The 20,086-nt window shown below is 42.7% G+C and overlaps 2 protein-coding genes across 2 annotated transcripts in view; both read left to right on the top strand.

The window, feature by feature from the left end:
- The window catches only part of GRIN3A (glutamate receptor, ionotropic, N-methyl-D-aspartate 3A), a 141,191-nt gene that overhangs the window by 111,064 nt on the left and 10,041 nt on the right, over positions 1 to 20,086 (top strand). The window contains exon 7 of the mRNA XM_004677465.2: positions 19,580 to 19,744. Coding sequence (XP_004677522.1) covers positions 19,580 to 19,744 — 165 coding nt within the window. The remainder of the gene's footprint in view (positions 1 to 19,579; positions 19,745 to 20,086) is intronic.
- PPP3R2 (protein phosphatase 3, regulatory subunit B, beta) lies at positions 9,620 to 10,132 on the top strand. The gene has a single exon (XM_004677464.1). The coding sequence runs from the start codon at positions 9,620 to 9,622 to the stop codon at positions 10,130 to 10,132; it is 513 nt and encodes a 170-aa protein (XP_004677521.1).

The following is a 20,086-nucleotide window of genomic DNA, read 5'->3' on the forward strand; positions in this document are numbered from 1 at the left end:
CATAATCAGTAATTCTTAGATTATAGAATCATAGCTTTTTTAAAATTAAAGCAAAATACCCTGCTATTTACAGATGGAAAACTAATACCCAGAGACACTAAGTGATTTGCCCAAGGCACACAAAAAGGAAGAATCTTCTTTTTTATTATAATGTGCCTTTATGATGTAATTAGGAACCTACAAAATGAGCCAGAAATTACATGATTAACCCAAGAAACTGAAAGGTGCAACAAGAGCTTCAGTCTCAGGTACTTTAAAAAGAAGCCAAATAGGGGCCTCCCAGGACAAGGAGGCTTTGTGCAGCCACTACAACAAGAGTTTGTTCAGTCCCCGGCCAGGGAGCTGACCCATGTGGCACAGCAGACCTCTCCAGTCTTGCCCACTGCTCCCCTCAGCAGTATATTTCAGTAGATCCGCCTGTTCTGCTGCCCACTCTGTCTCTGGTGAATCCTCTTATTCCCCTCCAACTCCTATACCTCTGGTCTATATTCCAGAGCTTGTATGCACAAGTAAATAAAATGAATTTAAAAATAAAGAAGCCAAACAAACCAGCCTAACATAAAAAGAAAATCATTCAGCAATAATGGCTTCACAAAGCCTTTATTTGCCAATACCTTCCAAATTTATTTTTCTATAGAGATTCTTCTTCTGAACTTCAGGACTCTATATTTACCTTCCTGTTTGACATCTCTGGTGTCACACATTAACTTGTCACAAGCTGAACTTTGATCTTCTCTCTTAAATCTGCTTTTCTTACTATAATGGCACCTCTGTCTATCCAGTTACTCGTTCCAGAAACTGGCAGATACCTGGATGCCTCCCATGTCTCCCCGTCTACATCCATCAGTAAGCCTTATCTATTCCATCTCTAAAATATGTCTCCAATATGCCCATGTTGGCCACCTCTCTGCCATCACTGTAGTCTGCACCATCATCTTTCATCTGGACCTCTGTGAAACTCCCTAACTGTTCTCTGTGTTCTCAAGGCCTGGCACAGAGCAGACTCTGGGAAAGTAACATGAAGTAAATGAACCAGGGAATCACACAGCATACCTGAGGAGAAGCTGGGAAGCAAAAGGGAAGAAAGAGCATAAAACAAGGGGGACATGGGTAACATCCAGGGCTGAACAGTGACCCCACCCCCCAAAAATTCATATCTGCTCAGAACCTCTGAATATGACCTCACTTGGAAATAGTCTTTGCAGAGGTAGTGAAGGTGAGGTAATATTGGATAAGGGTGAACTCTAAATTTAGTGACAAGCGTTGTTGTCAGAGGTCGTGTGTTCGGACATGGGGGTCGAGGGTAAGGACTATATGTGCTTCGGTGGGGGGGGGCGCATAGATCTGAGGAGCTGAGGCCCTATTTCCCTAAATCATACACAGGGTTGTAAACCAATGTTGCCTCAATAAAGGGAAACAAAAATTTTAATTTTTAAAATAATGGTAAAAATATAAACAAATAAATAAGAAGAGAATGTGTAGAAAGAGATCAAGAAGGTGGCCGTGTAGCAACAGAAGCAGAGATTTTGCAATAATGCAGCTGTAAGCAAAGGGATGCTAAAGATTGTAGCACCCTCCAGAAACTAAACAAGAACTGTACCATGGAGTCTGTCACCAGGGAAAACACACGAGAAAAACATTCTGTTGTTGCAGGCTTACCCATTTGTGGTAATCTGATACAGTAGCTCTAAGAGACAAATACGGGTAGATGATGGCAAATGATAGCTAGATAGACAGACAGACAGATAGAAGAGAAGATTTTATTTAGATACTGTAAGTGTGGCTTTTTCTCCTAAAGCAGAGATCAAAAACATAAAAGTAAAATAATTACAACTAGTAACTGAAGCAAGCCAGTCAGTGCCCTTAGCAATTAAATTTTCCTCTAGTATTTCTGACAGCAATGATGACAAGGAATAGGAGTCGGGTTGCAAAGTTTTTTTTTAATAAGGAAAAAGAGAAGTCAGTCTATCTTTAATACTAAATTCTGTAATAATTCTTTTTCTCTAATGACATTGAATAATAGAATTGGCCATGTTTGCAAGAAGCAAAATTATTTCTCCTCTGGCTAATTCTGGTATTGATACTTCATAAAAATTGAGAGTCTGATGTTAGACATGACTCAGTAACAGCCTTTAGGGAAGTACCAAATATGTAATTCATATTCTCTGCTTCTGTATAACCTTCTCAACCTGCTTCAGAGATAGAGCCCATCAGGAAGAATCGATTTGTATGTCATCAAGCATGCACTATGTATGGTGCAAGGCACTATTCTAGGCACATCGGTGGCAACAGGACACAAGACCCCTGCCTTTGGGGAGTTTGCATTCTAGCAGAAGGAAACAACACACTGGACATACTGCATAAGCACACTAGATAGTGTTTACAATGAGAGAAGCAGACTCAAGACAAGAACAGCACTTGAGAAAGGCCTCAGTGAGATTTGCAAAAAGCAAAGAGGAAAATGAAGAATTGGGGAACTAGCATGTGCTATTTCTTACCAGGAGACAGCAACTTTATTAAAGACATGAATTCATGGTTCTCACTTCAACCCCATTGTTTTTCTGGAGAGATTTGCATGGCTTTTCCTAGAATAAGTACTCTTTGACTACACTGTCACCTGAGTCAATTCAGCCAAGAAAGCAAACAAGTCACCAACTGGTTAAATGGTCCAGAGCAACAATGACTTGGTCTTCTGCACCATTTTTTGTGGCCATGTTGAACTCAAGCCAAAATCTCCAGGTGATTCCAAGTTGATAGCAAGACAATAATCAGGGCAAAAGGGGCCTCCCAGTCTTGTCCCCGAAGTCATCAATCTGGAATAAGGAGCCCTCACAGGTCACATATATCCCCTAGGGTGTCAACTTTTCAAATCATTAGACTGAGATGTCACCTGGAGGGACTGTGAGGAGGGTTGATAAAACTGGCTTCCCATTTTGTTCTCAGAATAACAATCACTTCTGGAAACCGGAGACAGTACATAGTGAATAACAGAAATACTAATAGTTTCTCCTTTCATCATGTCCTGGGGCTTAAGATATCTTTAGGGGTCTCCCTGTGGCTCATTTTAAAAGTGGAAAAACCTTCCTAGAAGCTGCCTAATAGATTTCCCAGGATTTCATTGATCAAAATTGTGTCACCTGTGTCTAACCAAGTACTGGTGAGAGGAATGGGACCCCCATGATGACGGAGGCTGATCACTCTCATCCTCTAGGATAGGGACAGGGCAGCTTCCTTTAAAGACATGCACTAGGGTTTGCCAGGTGGCATAGAGATTAAGTCTTAACTTTGTCATGCTATTGACATTGTGGCTAAGCTTGATCCCTGGCCAGGGAGCTGACCCATGTGGCACAGCAGACCTCTCCTGTCTCACCCACTGCTCCCCTCAACCGTGTATTTCAGTAGATCCACCTGTTCTGCCCCCCACTCTGTCTGTGATGAATCTTCTTACCCTCTTCATCTCTTGCCTAGACCCCAGTTTTTGTATACATAAATAAAATAAATCTTTAACAATAAATAAATAAAACGTGCTCACCAAGAAGGATGAAGACCTTAACAATATCAGGATTCCCCTTAGGATGGAGGAAACGGAAGAATGAATGAATGCTAAATATGCAACCAGCCACTTCTGCGCCTCTTCTGCTTGAAGAAGCCACTTCTCATTTCATGGCACCTGGAGGGGAGATGCCTGGGGTGCTTTGCTTGCTTTATTTCACCTCAGATGTCTTCCACCACTAGGTGGTCTTAGTGGAAAGAAATCAGACTGACTTTGAAATCAGATAGATGGCGTCTGAAGCCTGTCTCTACCCTCGAGCTTCCCTTAGACAAGTCACTAGACCCACCTCAGTCTGAGCTTCTTCAGCTCTTCTGTGGCTCTTGTGAAGAGTAATGAAAATCACAGTGTAGTGAGCAAGGCCCACCTCCTTCCTGTGGGGGAGGGGTGCAGGGCAGAAGGGAGCAGAAGTAGGTGTGTTTCTGAAGGTGCTATTCACAAAAGCTGCTCTTCAGGAAGACATTCCTCTGTTATGTCCGCTGTTATTTGGCCAGATACGGTTCAGATCTTTGTCTGTGAAGTACAGACAGAATAACTGACCATGCTTTCCCTCTGAAAAAATATCTTGGTCTGACTCATGCTGTATACGATCCCCTCGTAATAAGCCATGGAAGACCTTTTCCCCCTATATTCCTGGCAGGCGAATGTTATCAGTGTCCCCTGTGGGAGTCTTGATCTAGTCACCTCCCATCTTCTGGCAGCCCCAGAATAGTCTAGCTGCAGTTTTTCTGGAAGATAAACTCATTTTTTTTTAATTCCAGGGCTTTATCTGCTCCCCAGAGTCACCTAGGAAATTGCAGGTGCAATTCTGCAGACCAGACTCCAGCAATTCTCAGGCAGGAATTTTAAATTGACCTCACATGTCTCCCCATGATCATCCCAATACAACGGTACCCACAGTAGACTCATTGTCGATCTGTTCTCCTGGGGAAAATGTACAGTAGGCTTTAAATTTCCTGTCTTTTCCTTTGACTCAGCAAAATAAAAAAAAAAAATGGCATTTCTTTTTTTCACATTGCTGAGTGAATTTAACAGCTCCAGGGCAACAGTTTCATGAAAATCTGTTATTTGCAAACCAGGCAAAGGAAGGCAGCATAACCCAGTTAAGCAAACTCCCAAAGTTCTTCAAGGAATTATTAAAATATAAGACAATAACTGCTTTTGAAAGTCTCCTTTAAATATCAAGTTGAATAATGCACAGTTGAAATAACTGGAAATAGTAAAGAGAGAGGGAACAGTGGTCTTGGCCAGGAATAGAGAACACACCCCTACAGTGTGAGCAGTTTTGAAGAAGCTCTTGCTGAGGCATGGTTTAAGGAAATCAACAGAAATGGTACCGTTTCCAAGAGCAGCCCTGTTTCCAAACCCAGGCTTGAGGGGAGAATGAAAAGATCCCTTCCTACAGCTCACGGGTACACAGAAGAGGACTTTCTGTGACATGGCCAAACCTCATAATCTGGCTGGGAGAGAGCCAGGGCTGTTCCCTGTCCAGCTAAGAGTGTGCAGCCGCAGACACAGGTCTCTGCAGGGACAGAGATCATGCCCGTGCTGGTTAGGAAGGAGGGGTCCAGCCAGGATCACTTAAATAACCCTGATCTAGGGAGTCACCCCTTCCTGGCTCCACCATGCCTGTGACTTCTCATCCACGCTTGATCCTTCCTGGCCTCCCCAACACCCCCTCAAACCCCGTGCTAAACTTCACCCAATAATAGGCAGCATCACCAGGCAGGGTTGGAGTGACGGTGTCTGTTTAAACATTACTAGGTAATGTGTAAAGGGTGAAGTATTTCTTTTGTTAAAGATTTTTTTATTTATGCATACAGAACTGGGGTACAGGCCAGCGGTGTGGTGGGTGAAAAGGAGTCACCAAAGACAGAGTGGGGAGCAGAACAGTTAGATTAACAAAATACACTGCTGAGGAGAGCAGCAGGCGGGTCAGGAGAGGTCTGCCACGCCATGTGGACCAGCTCCCTGACTGGGGATCGAATTTGTGCTGCAGTGCTTTAACCCCATAAGGGTGAAGTTTAAATAGCTTGCTTTCCGGAGTTCTGGTAGCCCACATGTGAAACTGAGCAGGGTATCAAAACAGTCACGCCAACAAAATGCATCTAAACGTTAGGAACGCGAATGGCTTTATCCCTCTGAGTTTCCTCCTCTGCATAATAGAGGAATGAATATCTGATGGTTCTGACTTGGCGTCAGGAACAAAGATAATGTACACGAGAGTGCCCAACACACTGTAGGTGCTGGGTAGTTAGGTTTGTCCTACTGCCGAGCAGTGACTTTTGGCAAATGACTTACTTGATTGAAGACCAAGGGGCTTTCCAGTCAGGCCAGCTAGAGACTCTGTGGTTCTGGCAGGTTCCTTTGGAGAGATCCTTCCTAACTGGCTGGACCTTGGACCCCAGACAAAGACAGTGAACTTGGCTCTCCAGCCCTGACCATAAAAATGTGTACAGCATGTGGTATCTATTTCATAGTAGGTTCATTCTTCCTTCTGTTAATTTGGGGGGAGAAAAGGGAAAGGGTTCGTCAACTATACATTGAAAGCCAAAGAGAGCTTCACACCAAGAAGCTTCAATGCCAGTTTTCTGTCCAGTTTAATATTTCAAAACCCAAAGGCAATGAGATGAAGCCGATGGAGGGCTGAGTTTAATGCAGTCTCTTTAGCGCTTGACAACCAAATGGTATCTCAACAGCCTCCTGTCCCTCTCCCAACCTTCCATCTCCCCTTTTCAATTTAAAATGTCACTGTCTGCTATTCAACCTGATGAAAGTTATGGCGAGGGAGAGAGTTAATGACTGTAGATTGCTTGAAATTGAAAAACTCAGGGGTGTCAGGGCGCCACCTTGACAGCTGAGCGCTTCCCCTGGAATAGCCTAAGTAATTAACTTTAATATTTAAGCCAAGTGTAAGACCAGACAGAACATTTCCAGAAGGCACTTTGCTGGAAGCCCAAATAAGCACAATGCTGTGCATGTGACCTTCTATGAGGTGCAGAATTACACATAAAGAACAGCAAGTATACTGGAAAAGCCTCACCGTCTTTTACTCTGCTCCCAAATCACATCTGCCCCTCCATTGCAGACATGTATTGAACTCCTGTGTGCTAAACCCTGAGCCTGAGCTAGTTTATGGAGAGCAAAAAAAGGTTAACAAATAGCCTCCTCTCCTTCCCGGAGGGAAGAGCCATGCATGCAAGAGAAAACATCTTTGGTAAATAGTACATGCAAGATTACAGTTGGTGTGTACTTGTCTTCAACCCATCTTGAAAAAGCAGGAGCATATTCTCACTTTAAGACTCCTATCATTCCAATGTAAATGTTCTTTTATTTGTTACTTCGATATGCTATATAACTGAAGGCTTTTTGGGGAGGACTTGAGAAATACATGGTTCTAGAATTTTCTGATTTGCAATGTTCTACTTTGCAATGTGCTGGATTAATCAGGTTTTATAGTATTGTATTTTTTTCTCCCTTACAACTGAAATTCTAAGATTAAGTGGGAAAACATGAATATGTTTTATACAAGCCATTAGGCTGCCTTTAAAACAGATCGCCAAAGAAATGGCAGTAACTATCTTCTTTAAATGTCAATGGGATTTGAAAATCAGGTTGCTGGATGGGCAGGCTAGAGACCTCAATTCTCCAGTCTTGCTTTCACCTCATCATATCACAATGTTAGGGCTCCTTCTCTGTTACTCCCTGCTTACTGTAAGAACAGAAGTTTGAATAATGGTAAGGAAAACTAATTCCAGCAAACGTTCTCTTTACCCTTGCTAATTAGCAACCAAGTAAACAAATCTCACAAAACAAAGGTCTCCTCTTTGATACACCAAACACATAAATTGTACCTAAGACCTTATACTGTGAGTAGTTCTTGTTTTTCCTCCTGGTTAAATTCAGCGAACTCATGATTATTTATGAAATGTTATTTACTATGCAACTGAAAGATATGAACGACCCTCGAGTTGATTAGTACTATTGTGAAGACAGTCTTCCTTGCATAGTTTTAGATTTCCATACGCTAAAATCTTGGGGGAGTCACTTGAAACGGCACTCCTTAATTATTCCCAGAGCTTAGTTGCCTCCAGGCTCTAAGGACTCCAGTTTGAAGAAAGTCAAATACGGAGATGTATGAATACTGCCATCTAGTGGCAACTAGGTGAAGTTCACAAACTAGCAGAAACACCAACAGCAATTATCAAGTCTAAGAATGCGAGAAATTACCCAGACGTTTCTTCGGTTGTATACAGGGATGCTGAAGACACTTCCTCTCCATGCAACTGCAAGAGTTGGTAGGATTTTAACAAGTATTGGATGAGAAGGCATCATAGGGGAGCCCTGGAATCCTTTCTAGGTGCCTCTCTCATATGACTCTGTATAGGCGCCTTCCTACAACTTGTGATTACATTTGGGAGACTCACCTCAATATCCTTCTTCTATCCTCCTATACAATAAGATTTTGGGCCCTCCCTGTTGGCTCAATGGGTTAAAGTGTAGCAGTGATGTTAGCCGCAGCCACTGCAGCACAAGTTTTATCCCCAACAAGAGGTGACCCACATGACGCAGCAGACCTCTCCTGTCTCACCTGCTGCTCCCCTCAGCAGTGTACTTCAGTTTGCCTGTTCTGCTGCCCAGTCTGTCTCTAGTGAATCCTCTCACCGCCCCTGCACCTCTAGCCTGCAAGCCAGTTCTGTATGCATAAATAAATAATATTTTTAAAAAATTTCAGGTGTCATGTTATTGGTTGAATTGTGTTCCCTAGTAATAATATGTTGAAGTCCTGTGGTCCCAACCCTAAATGGCCTTGTTTGGAAACAGGGTCATTGCAGACGTGACTGGTTGAGATGCAGTCATACTGTAGAATGATGGGTGCCTCAGCCAAGGGACCAGGGGCCTTGTAAGAAGACAGCTACCACACAAAAAGATGGGGGCAGGAAAAACACCCAGGCATGCGAATTCTATAATCAGCCCCCAGAGAATGTTGACTAGAGGAGACCAATGCAATGCTGGTGGCTGAGTGAGTGGCATCTGTGAGCAGTACCCAAGGAGTTCATTCAAGGCTCATTTTTGTACCCAAGTGCCCAGGACGCCAGCTATGCCATCTTTAAGACTTCACCTTCACCAGCAAAGTAAATAGTAGTAAGATCAGTAATTATCACAGTAGTCTCAACAGTTTGCCCTGTTGATGAATATCAGCTTTAATCCAAATATAACAATACAAAAAAAAATACTCATTACTAACTAAACCTCTCCTTTTCCCAAAAACAGCCCAGATCTAGTGCTCTGAGTCCTGTGGCTTCATTTGTACCTGTTCCCTCACCCATTACCTGCCAACATTTTTGAGTGAGGAAGTATTTCCTTCCTTCAGTTTGATCTAGCATCCTAGAGTGCCCAAATTCCCTTTGAACTGCATTTCTTTTTCTTTTTAAAAATTTTTAATAGTACTTTTGATCAAGGTAACGTGCAGTAAGTTCTCCATAATACAGATTCAAAGACTAAGTGAGTATAATCAAGGCCTCCCTATGCTTACTGTACAGGACATCCAAGGGGCTAATAAGTGAGCTAAAAAGACATCAACACTTAATGTTACTGGCTACATTGCCAGAAGCAATTCCAGTGCAGCCCTTTTCCCCTTGGAGGCGACTTTCTAGGGAAAAAAGAAACTAGCAGAAGGAAGATAAAATAATAGCAAAAGGTAGGAGGATTCTAATGGAAACTGACAAGTGGCTGAGAAGAGATGGAGAGTCCCAGCTCTCCGCCTCTCTCTCCTGCCCACCTTGGCACCCCTCTGCCCCCCTCAGCTTGCTCCTACCCCTACGATCTTCCTAGCTTCTCTCCCCTGCCAGCCCCCTCCTCCCTGTCCCTGCCTCCTCTTGGTCCCCGCCCACCTCCCCAACGGGCCCTTTTCCTTGATTAGTCCAGGAGGCCCGTGATTTCCCCTTACTGGAGTCCTCGCGCATTCCTCTTCCTCCCGCTCAACTGTCCCGCTGCGCGTGCGCACCAGCGCCAGGGTAGGTGCCTAGGTGCCGCCTCAGACCCTGCGGGTGAACCCCGTTGCCCACCATGGGAAATGAGGCCAGTTACCCAGCACAGATGTGCTCTCATTTTGACCACGATGAAGTTAGAAGTCTGTGCAAGAAGTTTAAGAAGCTGGACTTGGACCATTCGGGCACAGTAAGCTTGCAGGAGTTCATGGCTGTACCTCAGCTGCAGCAGAACCCATTGGTGAGGCGAGTCGTCGACATCTTCGACATCGACGGCAATGGAGAAGTGGACTTAAAGGAATTCATCTGGGGCACCTCCCAGTTCAGTGTCAAGGGAGATGAGCAGCAGAAATTGAGGTTTGCTTTCAACATCTACGACATGGATAAAGATGGCTTCATCTCCAACGGGGAGCTCTTCCAGGTGCTGAAGATGATGGTGGGGACCAACCTGACCGATTGGAAGCTCCAGCAGCTCGTGGACAAAACCATCATCATCCTGGATAGAGATGGTGATGGGAAAATATCCTTCGAGGAATTCAGTGCCGTTGTCAAACACCTGGAGATCCACAAGAAGATGGCCTTAATTATGTGAATATTTAAGCCCCTGCCCCCTAACTTCGGCTTTCTTTTCTCTTTCAAGATCACCTCAAACCACCTAGCAAGTGTCACTCTAACTAAACGAAGTATTTCTCTCCGTGAAGCCACATTTTCGCTCGTGAATTGCATGACCAACTCGGTGTCATTAGGTAATTCTCCCAGTGATTCAGGCTGACACCCTGATGGGAGAGAGAGAGCAAGATATAGGGGGGTGGTGAGGAAAGAAGAGAAAAGGACTTTCATAGACTGATTTTTCTTTACTTTGATCCAGAGATCAAACTATAAAGAGTCACGAAGAATGTAAAGTTCCAAAATAAGAAAATATACACATCTTTGTCTTGACTTCTTGTGGTTTATCTGTAGGAGACAATGATAGAGTTCAAGTTTAAGGTGAATGGTTTCTCTTACTTGTGTTAAGGTGTCTGTGACAGGTTGTTTGCTTTCTGTTCTAGCAACAGGGAAACTCTTTCTCTTGACCGAGCACCTTTGAATCACCTCTCCCTGAGCCATGAAACTCATCTTTTCCTTTTCTAGTCACAGCCCAGCGCCTGCATGTAGAAATCCCTGAGCTTGTCTTGAGGGTTAAGAGTCCCATCCTGCTACTCCTGTGTTATAGCTGTGGCTCCTGAAGACAGACTCATTGCAGGGCTCTTGTAAGAAATGCAAGGCCAGCTTAACAGTTGGCTTCAGTGACAGTGAGTTTTGGGGGCTTGCATGCCCCTGCCCCAGTAAGTTCAGTTTAGTTCAGATTTGTTGAAGGGACTTTCAGTCAACCACACAGAGCAGGAATCTTCCCCCACACTTCTCACACCTCCAACACTATACGCCGTTCCCCCTTGAAGGAAATGAGAATCAGTCATTGTTAGTACTGGGGGGAGGAGGGAGACAGTCAAGATTCAGCCTGGCAGTGAACTGTCCCCAGGGTGCTGAAATGGAGAGCACCTCTACATATCTAAACTTAGATTCAAAAACCTGATTTGGGGCCTCAAATGGAAGCTGGGAGTCCTCTCATCCCAAAAAGCATTTTCTCTAAAACAACCTTCATCCCAGAGTCCCTTCCACCCTCCTACACCTATTCACGAGGAACAAGCTAGAGTGTGTTCTCTCTGGACAAAAGCCAAGGTGTGCCTCCTTCCCAGCTCTGAGTTCGGAGATGATGTCATGTCAGAGCTTGAAACTGGCTTCGGTGGGCATAGACTATCTCAGCCAAGAGCTGATACTTCTCACTGTTCCTGTGTGTGTGTGTGTTTGGGGAGAGGGGGGAGAGGTGGGGAGCCTGCGTAGTCATAGTGAACACTCTGCAGCTGCATCCTGGATGGAACGAACATTCTGAGGTTTCCTGCTGTCAGTTCTCAGAGAACAAGCTTCTTAGAAGAGCTATGCATGAGGGGCCATGTCTGCCACTTTACACCAGTCCTTTGCTCATAGTGGACCACTCCCCCACGGAGGGTGCTTACACTCCAAATACCAGGTTGGTGAAACATACCTTCCTATACATACTTAGCCAAGGAACAAAAGTGAGGTGACATCTAATGATAAAAAGGTCCTTTCCATGGAAATTTATTATCCATGTATACACACACACACACACACACACACACACACACACACATATATTTAAGATTTATTTGATTTATGCATACAGAGCTGGGGTATGGGCCAGAGGTGCAGGGGTGGTAAGAGGATTCACCAGAGACAGATGGGGAGCAGAACAGGCAGACTGAAGTACACTGCTGAGGGGAGCAGCAGGTGAAACAGGAGAGGTCTGCTGTACCATGTGGGTCACCTCTGGAGCTGGGAATCAAGTGGTTTTAGCTTCTTAGTGCTATGCTTTAACCCTCTGCACCACCAGGGAGGGCCCTATCCTTATATTTTGAAGAAGTTGCTAGTCATCAAAAAAAAAAAAGTAGGAGAAATAAGATCATAAGCATAATGATTGTCAGGTACCTACCTACCTACAGCACCATATGGCTATAAGTTTTACTAAGTAGATTATTGAAGAACCACAATGAATAAGAATCCCTGTCTTTTTTAAAATACCTTTGCAGCCCTTAAAAAAAGGTGTTTGTATTAATAATGTGCATGACAGGCTTCAAAGACTCAGACACACCTGTGTCTGAATTCAGTTACAAGTGGGTTTTTATCACAGTCACTTCTTGCTGAGTGTGTCAGCATCACCAATTGCTTGACCTTTTTCCATGTCATTCCTCTTAATTAAAATGAGACTCTGCCACAGGGTGATTTTGAAGATTCCAAGGGATAAAACATGTCAAGTGCCTAGAACACTATGGGTTCACTGTACTTCAGCATCTTTGTGTCTATTCAATATAGATTCCTTTTGAATCCTTATTTGGTATTTAGCAACATCACTCCAGCATTAACTGGACATTTGCATAATCCTAATCCAGAAAGTAAACAAAGTCAAGGGCCTTCCCATCTCATTTGCAAAGGGCACCTTAGATTTATTGACTGAAATCTAACAGAGAGCATCTCCCATTCTAGTCTAAACTATTGGACTGTGGGTACCATTCTGTGTGACGACAACAGGGAGCAAAGAAACATTGTCTCTCGACTGTGCAATGTACAATGAAGGGTGAAATTTTTAAAAATATGACCCAGGGTGTAAAGCCTGTTGAATTCCATGTTCAAATTTAGCAAGAGAAAAAATAGGTCAGCTTCAGGAGTGGCTGGAATAAGTAAGCTACTACATATTACTACCTCAGTCTTTGTGGCAATCACCCAAAATTGATATTGTTTCTAATTTTAGCACTGGAAAGATCTGACTGTGTAGGTATTGGGAAAGAAAAATCACACCAGATAGAATGCATTGGGATTTTTTTTTTCTTTATGTTAATTGTTGGTTGCCAACAAGTCTAGTTCTAAACAACTCCCTGGAGTGATAATAGAAATTAAAATTTATTGAACAACTGCCCCATTTACTGTTACACTTGCATTATTAATCATCAAAATGACACTGTCAGGTGGGTGTTTTATATCAGTTTTACAGATGATGCTGTAGAGATTTCTGAATCTTCACCAAGGGCTCCCCATTGGAGAATAATAAAGCAAGGACTTGAACTAGGCTTTCTGACCCCAAATGCTGAGGCTTTTTTTCAAACTCACTGCATTTTCTTTTACTTTTCTGGCTCCTAGATTAACCTGCCTCAAATTATTTCTGATAGCTTTATGTGATATTGTGATTTTTTTTAAAGATTTATTCATTTATACATACAGAACTGGGGTACAGGCCAGAGGTGAGGGGGGTGAGGATTCACCAGAGACAGTGGGGAGCAGAACAGGCAAATGTACTGAAATACATTGCTGAGGGCAACAGCGGGTGGGTCAGGAGAGGTCTGCCATGCCATGTGGGTCCCCTCCCTGGCCAGGGATCAAACTCGTGTTGCAATGGCTACGATAGCCTTACAGTGCTGTGCTTTAACCCTGTGTGACACCAGGGAGGGCCTGATATTGTGATTTATAATAAACTCATATTTGGTCTCCATTCCTATTTCTGGCACAGAGCTCCTATAACCCTCTGTGAATGAGGTCAGCTTTTAGGAAACACCTAAGGATGGGGCTAATTGCCTGGAGAGTCATCATATGAACTGGAGGTTGGAACTCTCAGTCCCATTCCCAACTCCCCCATACCTCAGGGGAGGGGTAAATCTCTGAAGGTTGCAGTAATGAGGAAAGGCCAATGATTTACTCGGTCAGGCCTATGTAATGAAGCCTCCATAAAGCCTGAGAGGTTTGGATTCCGAGTTTCCAGTTTGGTGAACTTGTGGAGAGATTGGAAGAGAAGTGCCCCCAAAGAGCCAGAAGCTCCACGCCCTTCCCACATCTTGCCTTGTGCATTTCTTGCACTAGCTGGTGCTGAGTAATAAGCCAGTAATCTAGTAAGTGATCCCCATTTTCCTCAATACAGTGACCCAAGGAAGAAGTAGTGGGAACATCTGATTTGTAGCCTGATGGTTAGAAGTACAGCTATTTACTGGGTGGGCTGAAGTATCTGTACCCAGTCTGAAGCTGGGTGGGGAGTTTTTGTACCTCTTGTACTTCTGTATCTTCATTCCTCCTGGAATGAAGTTAAATTCCAGGACACCTAACTGGTGCCCCAGACATTCTTTGTGGTATGGGAAATCCCTCACACACTCAGTGAAAATTGGGGTCCAAGAAACCCAAAATTAATTGCCTTATTAATGTCATCAAATCAAGTCTCAGTTTTCACTAGTGAAGTGAATTGTTTATTACAAGCAAGCAGTCTGTCTCTCTTTGGTTCTATCACTTTGCAAAAACAAAAACAAATACCATTAGCAAGGCATTCCATCATCTCCCACCTTCATTTCATCTTGAGAAATAGGGGACAATATTTAGATTAAACTGATAGCAGCAGCCAATATGCTTTGAGGCAATGAAGATCAGCAGCAATATGTTGTTATGAATCCTATGTTAATGGATTGTGTCTGTTCTCTAACATATGTTGCAATCCCAAACCACTAGACAGTTTTTGGTGTTTTATTTTTTTAAATAAAAGACGGTCTCAATAGAGTTGGGTTTATGACTCCATCCATCACGTGTTAGAGCCATTCTCAAGAAAAATCCAGGAATTTTTTAAAGGTTTATTTATTTATGCATACAAGAGCTGGGGTATAGTGAGAGATACAAGGTGGGGGGGGGGTGAGAGGATTCACCAGAAACAGAGTGGGGAGCAGAACAGGCAGATTGACTGAAATACACAGCTGAGGGGAGTAATGAGGCAAGACAGGAGAGGTCTGCTGCACCATGTGGGCCAGCTTCCTGGCCAGGGATTGAACTCATGCTGCAGTAGCTGCAGATAGCTTCATAGTCCTGAGACTTAGTCCCTTGTGCCACCAAGGAGGCCCCCAGGAATATTGTTTTATTACAAAATTTACTCTTTATTTTTATTTTTGGTTCTCTCAGTTAATAGTATAGAATGGGTCTGTAGGCTGATGATTTTGCTTTATCTGTTTTGTGTGCCTTGAAAAGGGAGGTGATGTATGCTTTAAGACAGGGTACATAGTGATGGAAGGACTCAGCCACTAAGTGAAAAAACAAAAGTGATCCCTCTCCAGTTATACTGGCTCCATGCCAGGCCTACCCCAGTGGCTAGTGACCAGTATGTCACCACTAGTGACCAGTATGTCACCACAAGTCACGTGGCCACAGCTTATAAAGACATTATAAGCTGATCTATAATGAAAAACCATAACAATAAAGTGATACTAACAGCTTAGAAGCTAAATCTGACCCACAAATGTTCAATTGTTGTTAGTGATTGTTAGTTTTACATGGTATTTGTTCTCATGGTGATTTTTCTATTTGCCACTGTTTTTAAAATCTGGATTCTAAATAAAAATTAAAATTAGGGTGAAGGAATTGCAGTTCATCCCAGAATGGAGGCCGCCTTTTTCTTTATTTAATAATTTGGATAAGGTGCCTCTGAAGCATGAAGCTGACAGTAAGTCTTGATGAAGAGAAAGTAGCACATTCCACTAGCAAAAAAAGCTCAAGGTAGACTGACATGTTCATTATTTAAAAAAAATAAAGCAACTGGCTATAAAATATTTATGCCAGCAACTGATGCTTTCTAACAACTGAAACAATAGCATAGTTTATAATACTCAAATCAGCAGTGATATAAAATTTCAAACATGTATAATAAAATCTAACAAAACAAAGCCAGGAGGAAAACTTAAAATGGAGAAATATTTCTAACAAATGTGATTTCCAAGAGGAAGCCTCACTATATCTGAAATGCATAATTGGGCATCTTAATTCATATAGAAGAAGATAGTAAAATATCAAAACTTAGTAGACTTCACTAATTGAGCAAGTACAAATCATATTAAACAAGAGGAAGTAACAACTTTAAGACAGAGTTGTAGAAGGAATGAGCATCCTATGCTTTGGGGTGTCTTTGACAGCAATGGGGATGGCTTCCAGACTTTGAGAAGGTCATCAAAACAGTTACATCCTCTGACCCAGTAATCTCATCTACCACAATATATATCTAAGAAAGAATCTAAAATGAAAATTTTAAATATAATGCAAAAAATAATTGGCTATTGCAGTAATATTTATCACATACATAATAAATAATATCAAAGAAAAGTAAACACTTGATATTTGAGGAATTGTGATAAAACAGTAGTGATAAGACCATTAAAACTCATAAATAAAATGAAAGTCATAAAACTCTAGAAAATAATAAGATTTTTTAATGTCATTGTTATAGCTTACATTTATATCTCCAGGAAATATATATGTATGCATACAGTCATAGTTCAGAAAAGAAAATAAGGATTTATTTTTATAGGAGTATGGGTAATCATCTCTAAATTAATGTTTAAAGATCTTTTTCTGAGTTTTTTCAATAATAGAAATTTTGGAAACCTGCAGACTTCAGTGAATGGAACACCAGTTCCAAAGCGAAAAGATGGCTGCCCACGTCTAGAAGGGATAGGAGCGTGGGGAGCCCCTCAGATAGTGATGGGCACCTTAGCAGCCTGGACGGAGCTGTGATGATGTTCACTAAACAAATTCCAGGATAAAGCAGACAGAGGTGTCCCAGTTCCCAGGGTCTAGGAAGTGATGTGCTGTTTCCAAGGCAGATACCAGTTACATCTTTTTACTTATCCAAACGTGTAAGCACTGTTGATTATGCTTACAGTGTCTCCCTGGATTTTGCAAATCATCTTCTCTTTTCTTTCTTTTGTTAAATATGATCTTTCGATTGCCTTCATTGATGAGAAGTTTCCAGCTTCTCTGAGTAAACATCTTTCTACCTATTCATCATTGTTTTTAAGCAATTTTCCTTTTAGAAATCCTTAAAGTTTGCACTATCCAAACTCACCCATCTTTCCAACCATGCTCTCTCCCTCTGAAACTCTATTTTGGTGACTCCAGAACCCACACTTCTTGTAGGGGTCCATCATCAACCCCCGTAAGCACAAAGAGCTATATACATTTTATTTTGCCAAATTTTATGGCAAACACAGCTCCTCTAGGAACAATATTAGAGTGGAGTAAAGAGGTCAGTGCTTCAAAATTAGAAACATTTTCATCCTCCTCTTTTTGCATCCAAGTATCTAGGAGTTATCAATATTTCAGAAGCTCTGTAGCCTTTTTTCCCCCTTCTCTCTAAATTTGTTATTCCTCTAATGCCCTTATTAAAGAAAAAGAAAATTATTTTGGAAGGGATTTGACTTTACAGATACTAGAGAGGAAATCACATGAATTTTAATGCAGTATAGATCATTAAAATATAATAAATAAATAAAATCATTTTCTCTGGTTCTTATAGTTATTTTGTTCTGAGCAAAAGTACATAATAGGTACTAGGACTCTTGAGAGCAAATGCAACTAATTTCTTTTGCAGATATGTACTTCATCTAAAAAGCCTTTACATAGTAAGTTTATAAATTATGCATGTATTGAAAGAAAATAAATTTATTGTACAAAATAGCACAATTGTATATTTTAATATATGTTCAATATTCTTTACCAAGCTTCTGGAGACACACAAGGAAAGGCAAAGCCACACTCTGTCAGTAAAACCTTCTAGAACTGGCTCTACTCCTCATTTCAGTGTTCTCATAGGAAAAAAAAAGTCTACTTAAAATGAAGTTATCACACCTCACAGCTGGAGGAATTTAATCTTTTGTCTATTGAAAAGATTATTTCGTTGCAAGCAACAGATTCACTAAGAAAGGGGGAGTAGCAAAAGAATAGTGCTCCTTGTTTTGAAGCAAGAAGTTTAATTGTTGAGTCCTCAGGAAACACGGTCTCCAGGACTATGAGTGGCAGGAATGAGAGAACCATGTCACTGGTACAATGACCTTGGACATAGCTCAGCTTCAGTCAGTTCAGTGGCAAAAGACTGTGCTTTGCATGCAAACTGACTCATCTTCTTCTGGCCAAATACTAAGAGTCAAGTTAAGCAAGTTCCACTTTATTATAAGAAAAACTTTTCACTGGATCCCATGGGGAAGATCACACACCCGTGGCTAGCTCACGGGAACAGTGTGGCCCCAGAGGTGGAACTGCTGAATTACAACTGCAGCTGGGCCTCTTATCACTTGGACTCAGACATAATTTAAGTATTTTCATTGGTGCTCACAGGCAGATTATACAGGATTTCCAGTTCAGATGGTGTGTTTTGAATTACAATGTTTACAAGTCGTTAAGAGACAGCATTCGACTGAAAGGGATGCCTTCAGTGGTGTTCACTAGAAAGGCAGACAACCCCGAATCCACAGCCTGGCTCCCCCTTGTATTAATGTGTGTGGTCTTGGGTAAGGTGATTAATCCCAGTAGAGGCAGAGACAATGAGAGAAAGGTCCCTTCGGGAAGACGGGAGGATCCTATCAGTCAAATAATGTGCCGAAGAGTGGAAGCTCAGGAACTAAACCGCCTGGGTTCGAACCCAGCTGTACCCTATTCGTCATTTAGTGACTTTGTTCCAAAGTTTCCTCACCTGTGAGCTGGAAATAGTAAGTTACCTACCTCATCAGTCATTATGAATAGTAAACAAGTTACTACATTGATAGTGTTCAGATCTGTCCCCTGCACGTTATTAAGTGCTGAAACTTACTGATGATGACCCAAAACCTCCAGCAGTGAGGCAGCCACCGAGGCTCACTAGTGCTGGTACCTGAAGCATCCCAAGTGTGGCCACGTTTCCCCCAGCTGCACGCACCTCGTTCTCCCAAACCCTAAGCCGCAGCAGTTTCACATTTTGCTCCATCACCGTGCTGAAAAGTCATCTCTCCTTCTCTTTATGCTTGCATTCAATGTTAGGGCGCTGACTTTCCCTACTCGAGGCTCCCTCATTCTACTCTTATTTTAAATCTCATCTCATGAACCAGCTTCTCCCCAAGACCCAGGAGGTGTATAGATCACTATCTCAGGCATAAATGTTTGCTTCCTCCCTGGACTCGAGCTGTTACGGCAGGGACAAGACCCTCTTCCGTCCATCCTTGGTACTTCTGCGAGTACTAGACACATAGTAGGCACTCAGCACGTCAGATATGTTTCTTGTACAGGAATGACTCTTGTCATCAAAGGGACTATATAGTATCTGTGTCATCTGTGACTGCAAACTACCTGTTCTAGCAGGAAGAAAGTTTATTTCTCAATCTCTCTAAGAGACGGTAGGGTGTCCGGGGGCCATTTGTACAGTGGGATGAGGGGACGGGGCGGGACTGGACGGCCCTCCAGACTCACCTCTGCAGCCGCCCTCACTCCTGCCTGGTTCCTTTCACAGTGTTGCCTTGTGAAGCCTTCAGAACACACAGGGAAGGAGAGTGCCAGCTTTCCTCTAGTCCAGGGGGGAAAACCTGCATCTAAGAGTGAAGGGAAACAACTGGGGGGCCAGGAAGAGCGCCCCATTCATGGCCTTTCATTTCTGGTTCTCCCACAGACTTTGCAAATGGGCATCAAGCACTTCTCGGGACTCTTCGTGATGCTGTGCATTGGGTTCGGTCTGTCCATCCTGACGACTATTGGTGAGCACATAGTGTACAGGCTGCTGCTGCCGCGAATCAAGAACAAGTCCCGGCTGCAGTACTGGCTCCACACCAGCCAGGTGAGTGCGCGGCTCCTGCCCAGCCTTCTTCCAGGAGCCCAGGAAGGGGAAGATCCCCTAGGCAGGATCAGACTGACAAAGTCAAGTTACCAAGAGAACTGGGTGGTGTAGATTGATGCTGTCAGTACAGACAATGGCATTCCCTCCAGCAAGTTAATTCAATTTCCCCTTAAGCTACCCCCTTCAATGTTTTCACAATGAAAGCAATGCAATTGTTTTTAGCTTGATTTCATTCAATATGACAATCTGAAGAGCTGGTATGAAAGAAGTGTTTCTTACCAGCGCCTTCCTTGCCAAAACTGAAACTCATTCAATGAAACTTGAAGTCCTTGTTCCCTCTTA

The sequence above is a fragment of the Condylura cristata genome, unplaced genomic scaffold (genome assembly GCF_000260355.1).
Source record: "Condylura cristata isolate star-nosed mole 26May11 unplaced genomic scaffold, ConCri1.0 scaffold00006, whole genome shotgun sequence".
Lineage (NCBI taxonomy): Eukaryota > Metazoa > Chordata > Mammalia > Eulipotyphla > Talpidae > Condylura > Condylura cristata.

Bases quoted from the DNA above. Each gene is read 5' to 3' on its own strand.
- PPP3R2 (XM_004677464.1), top strand. From the start codon at position 9,620: ATGGGAAATGAGGCCAGTTACCCAGCACAGATGTGCTCTCATTTTGAC.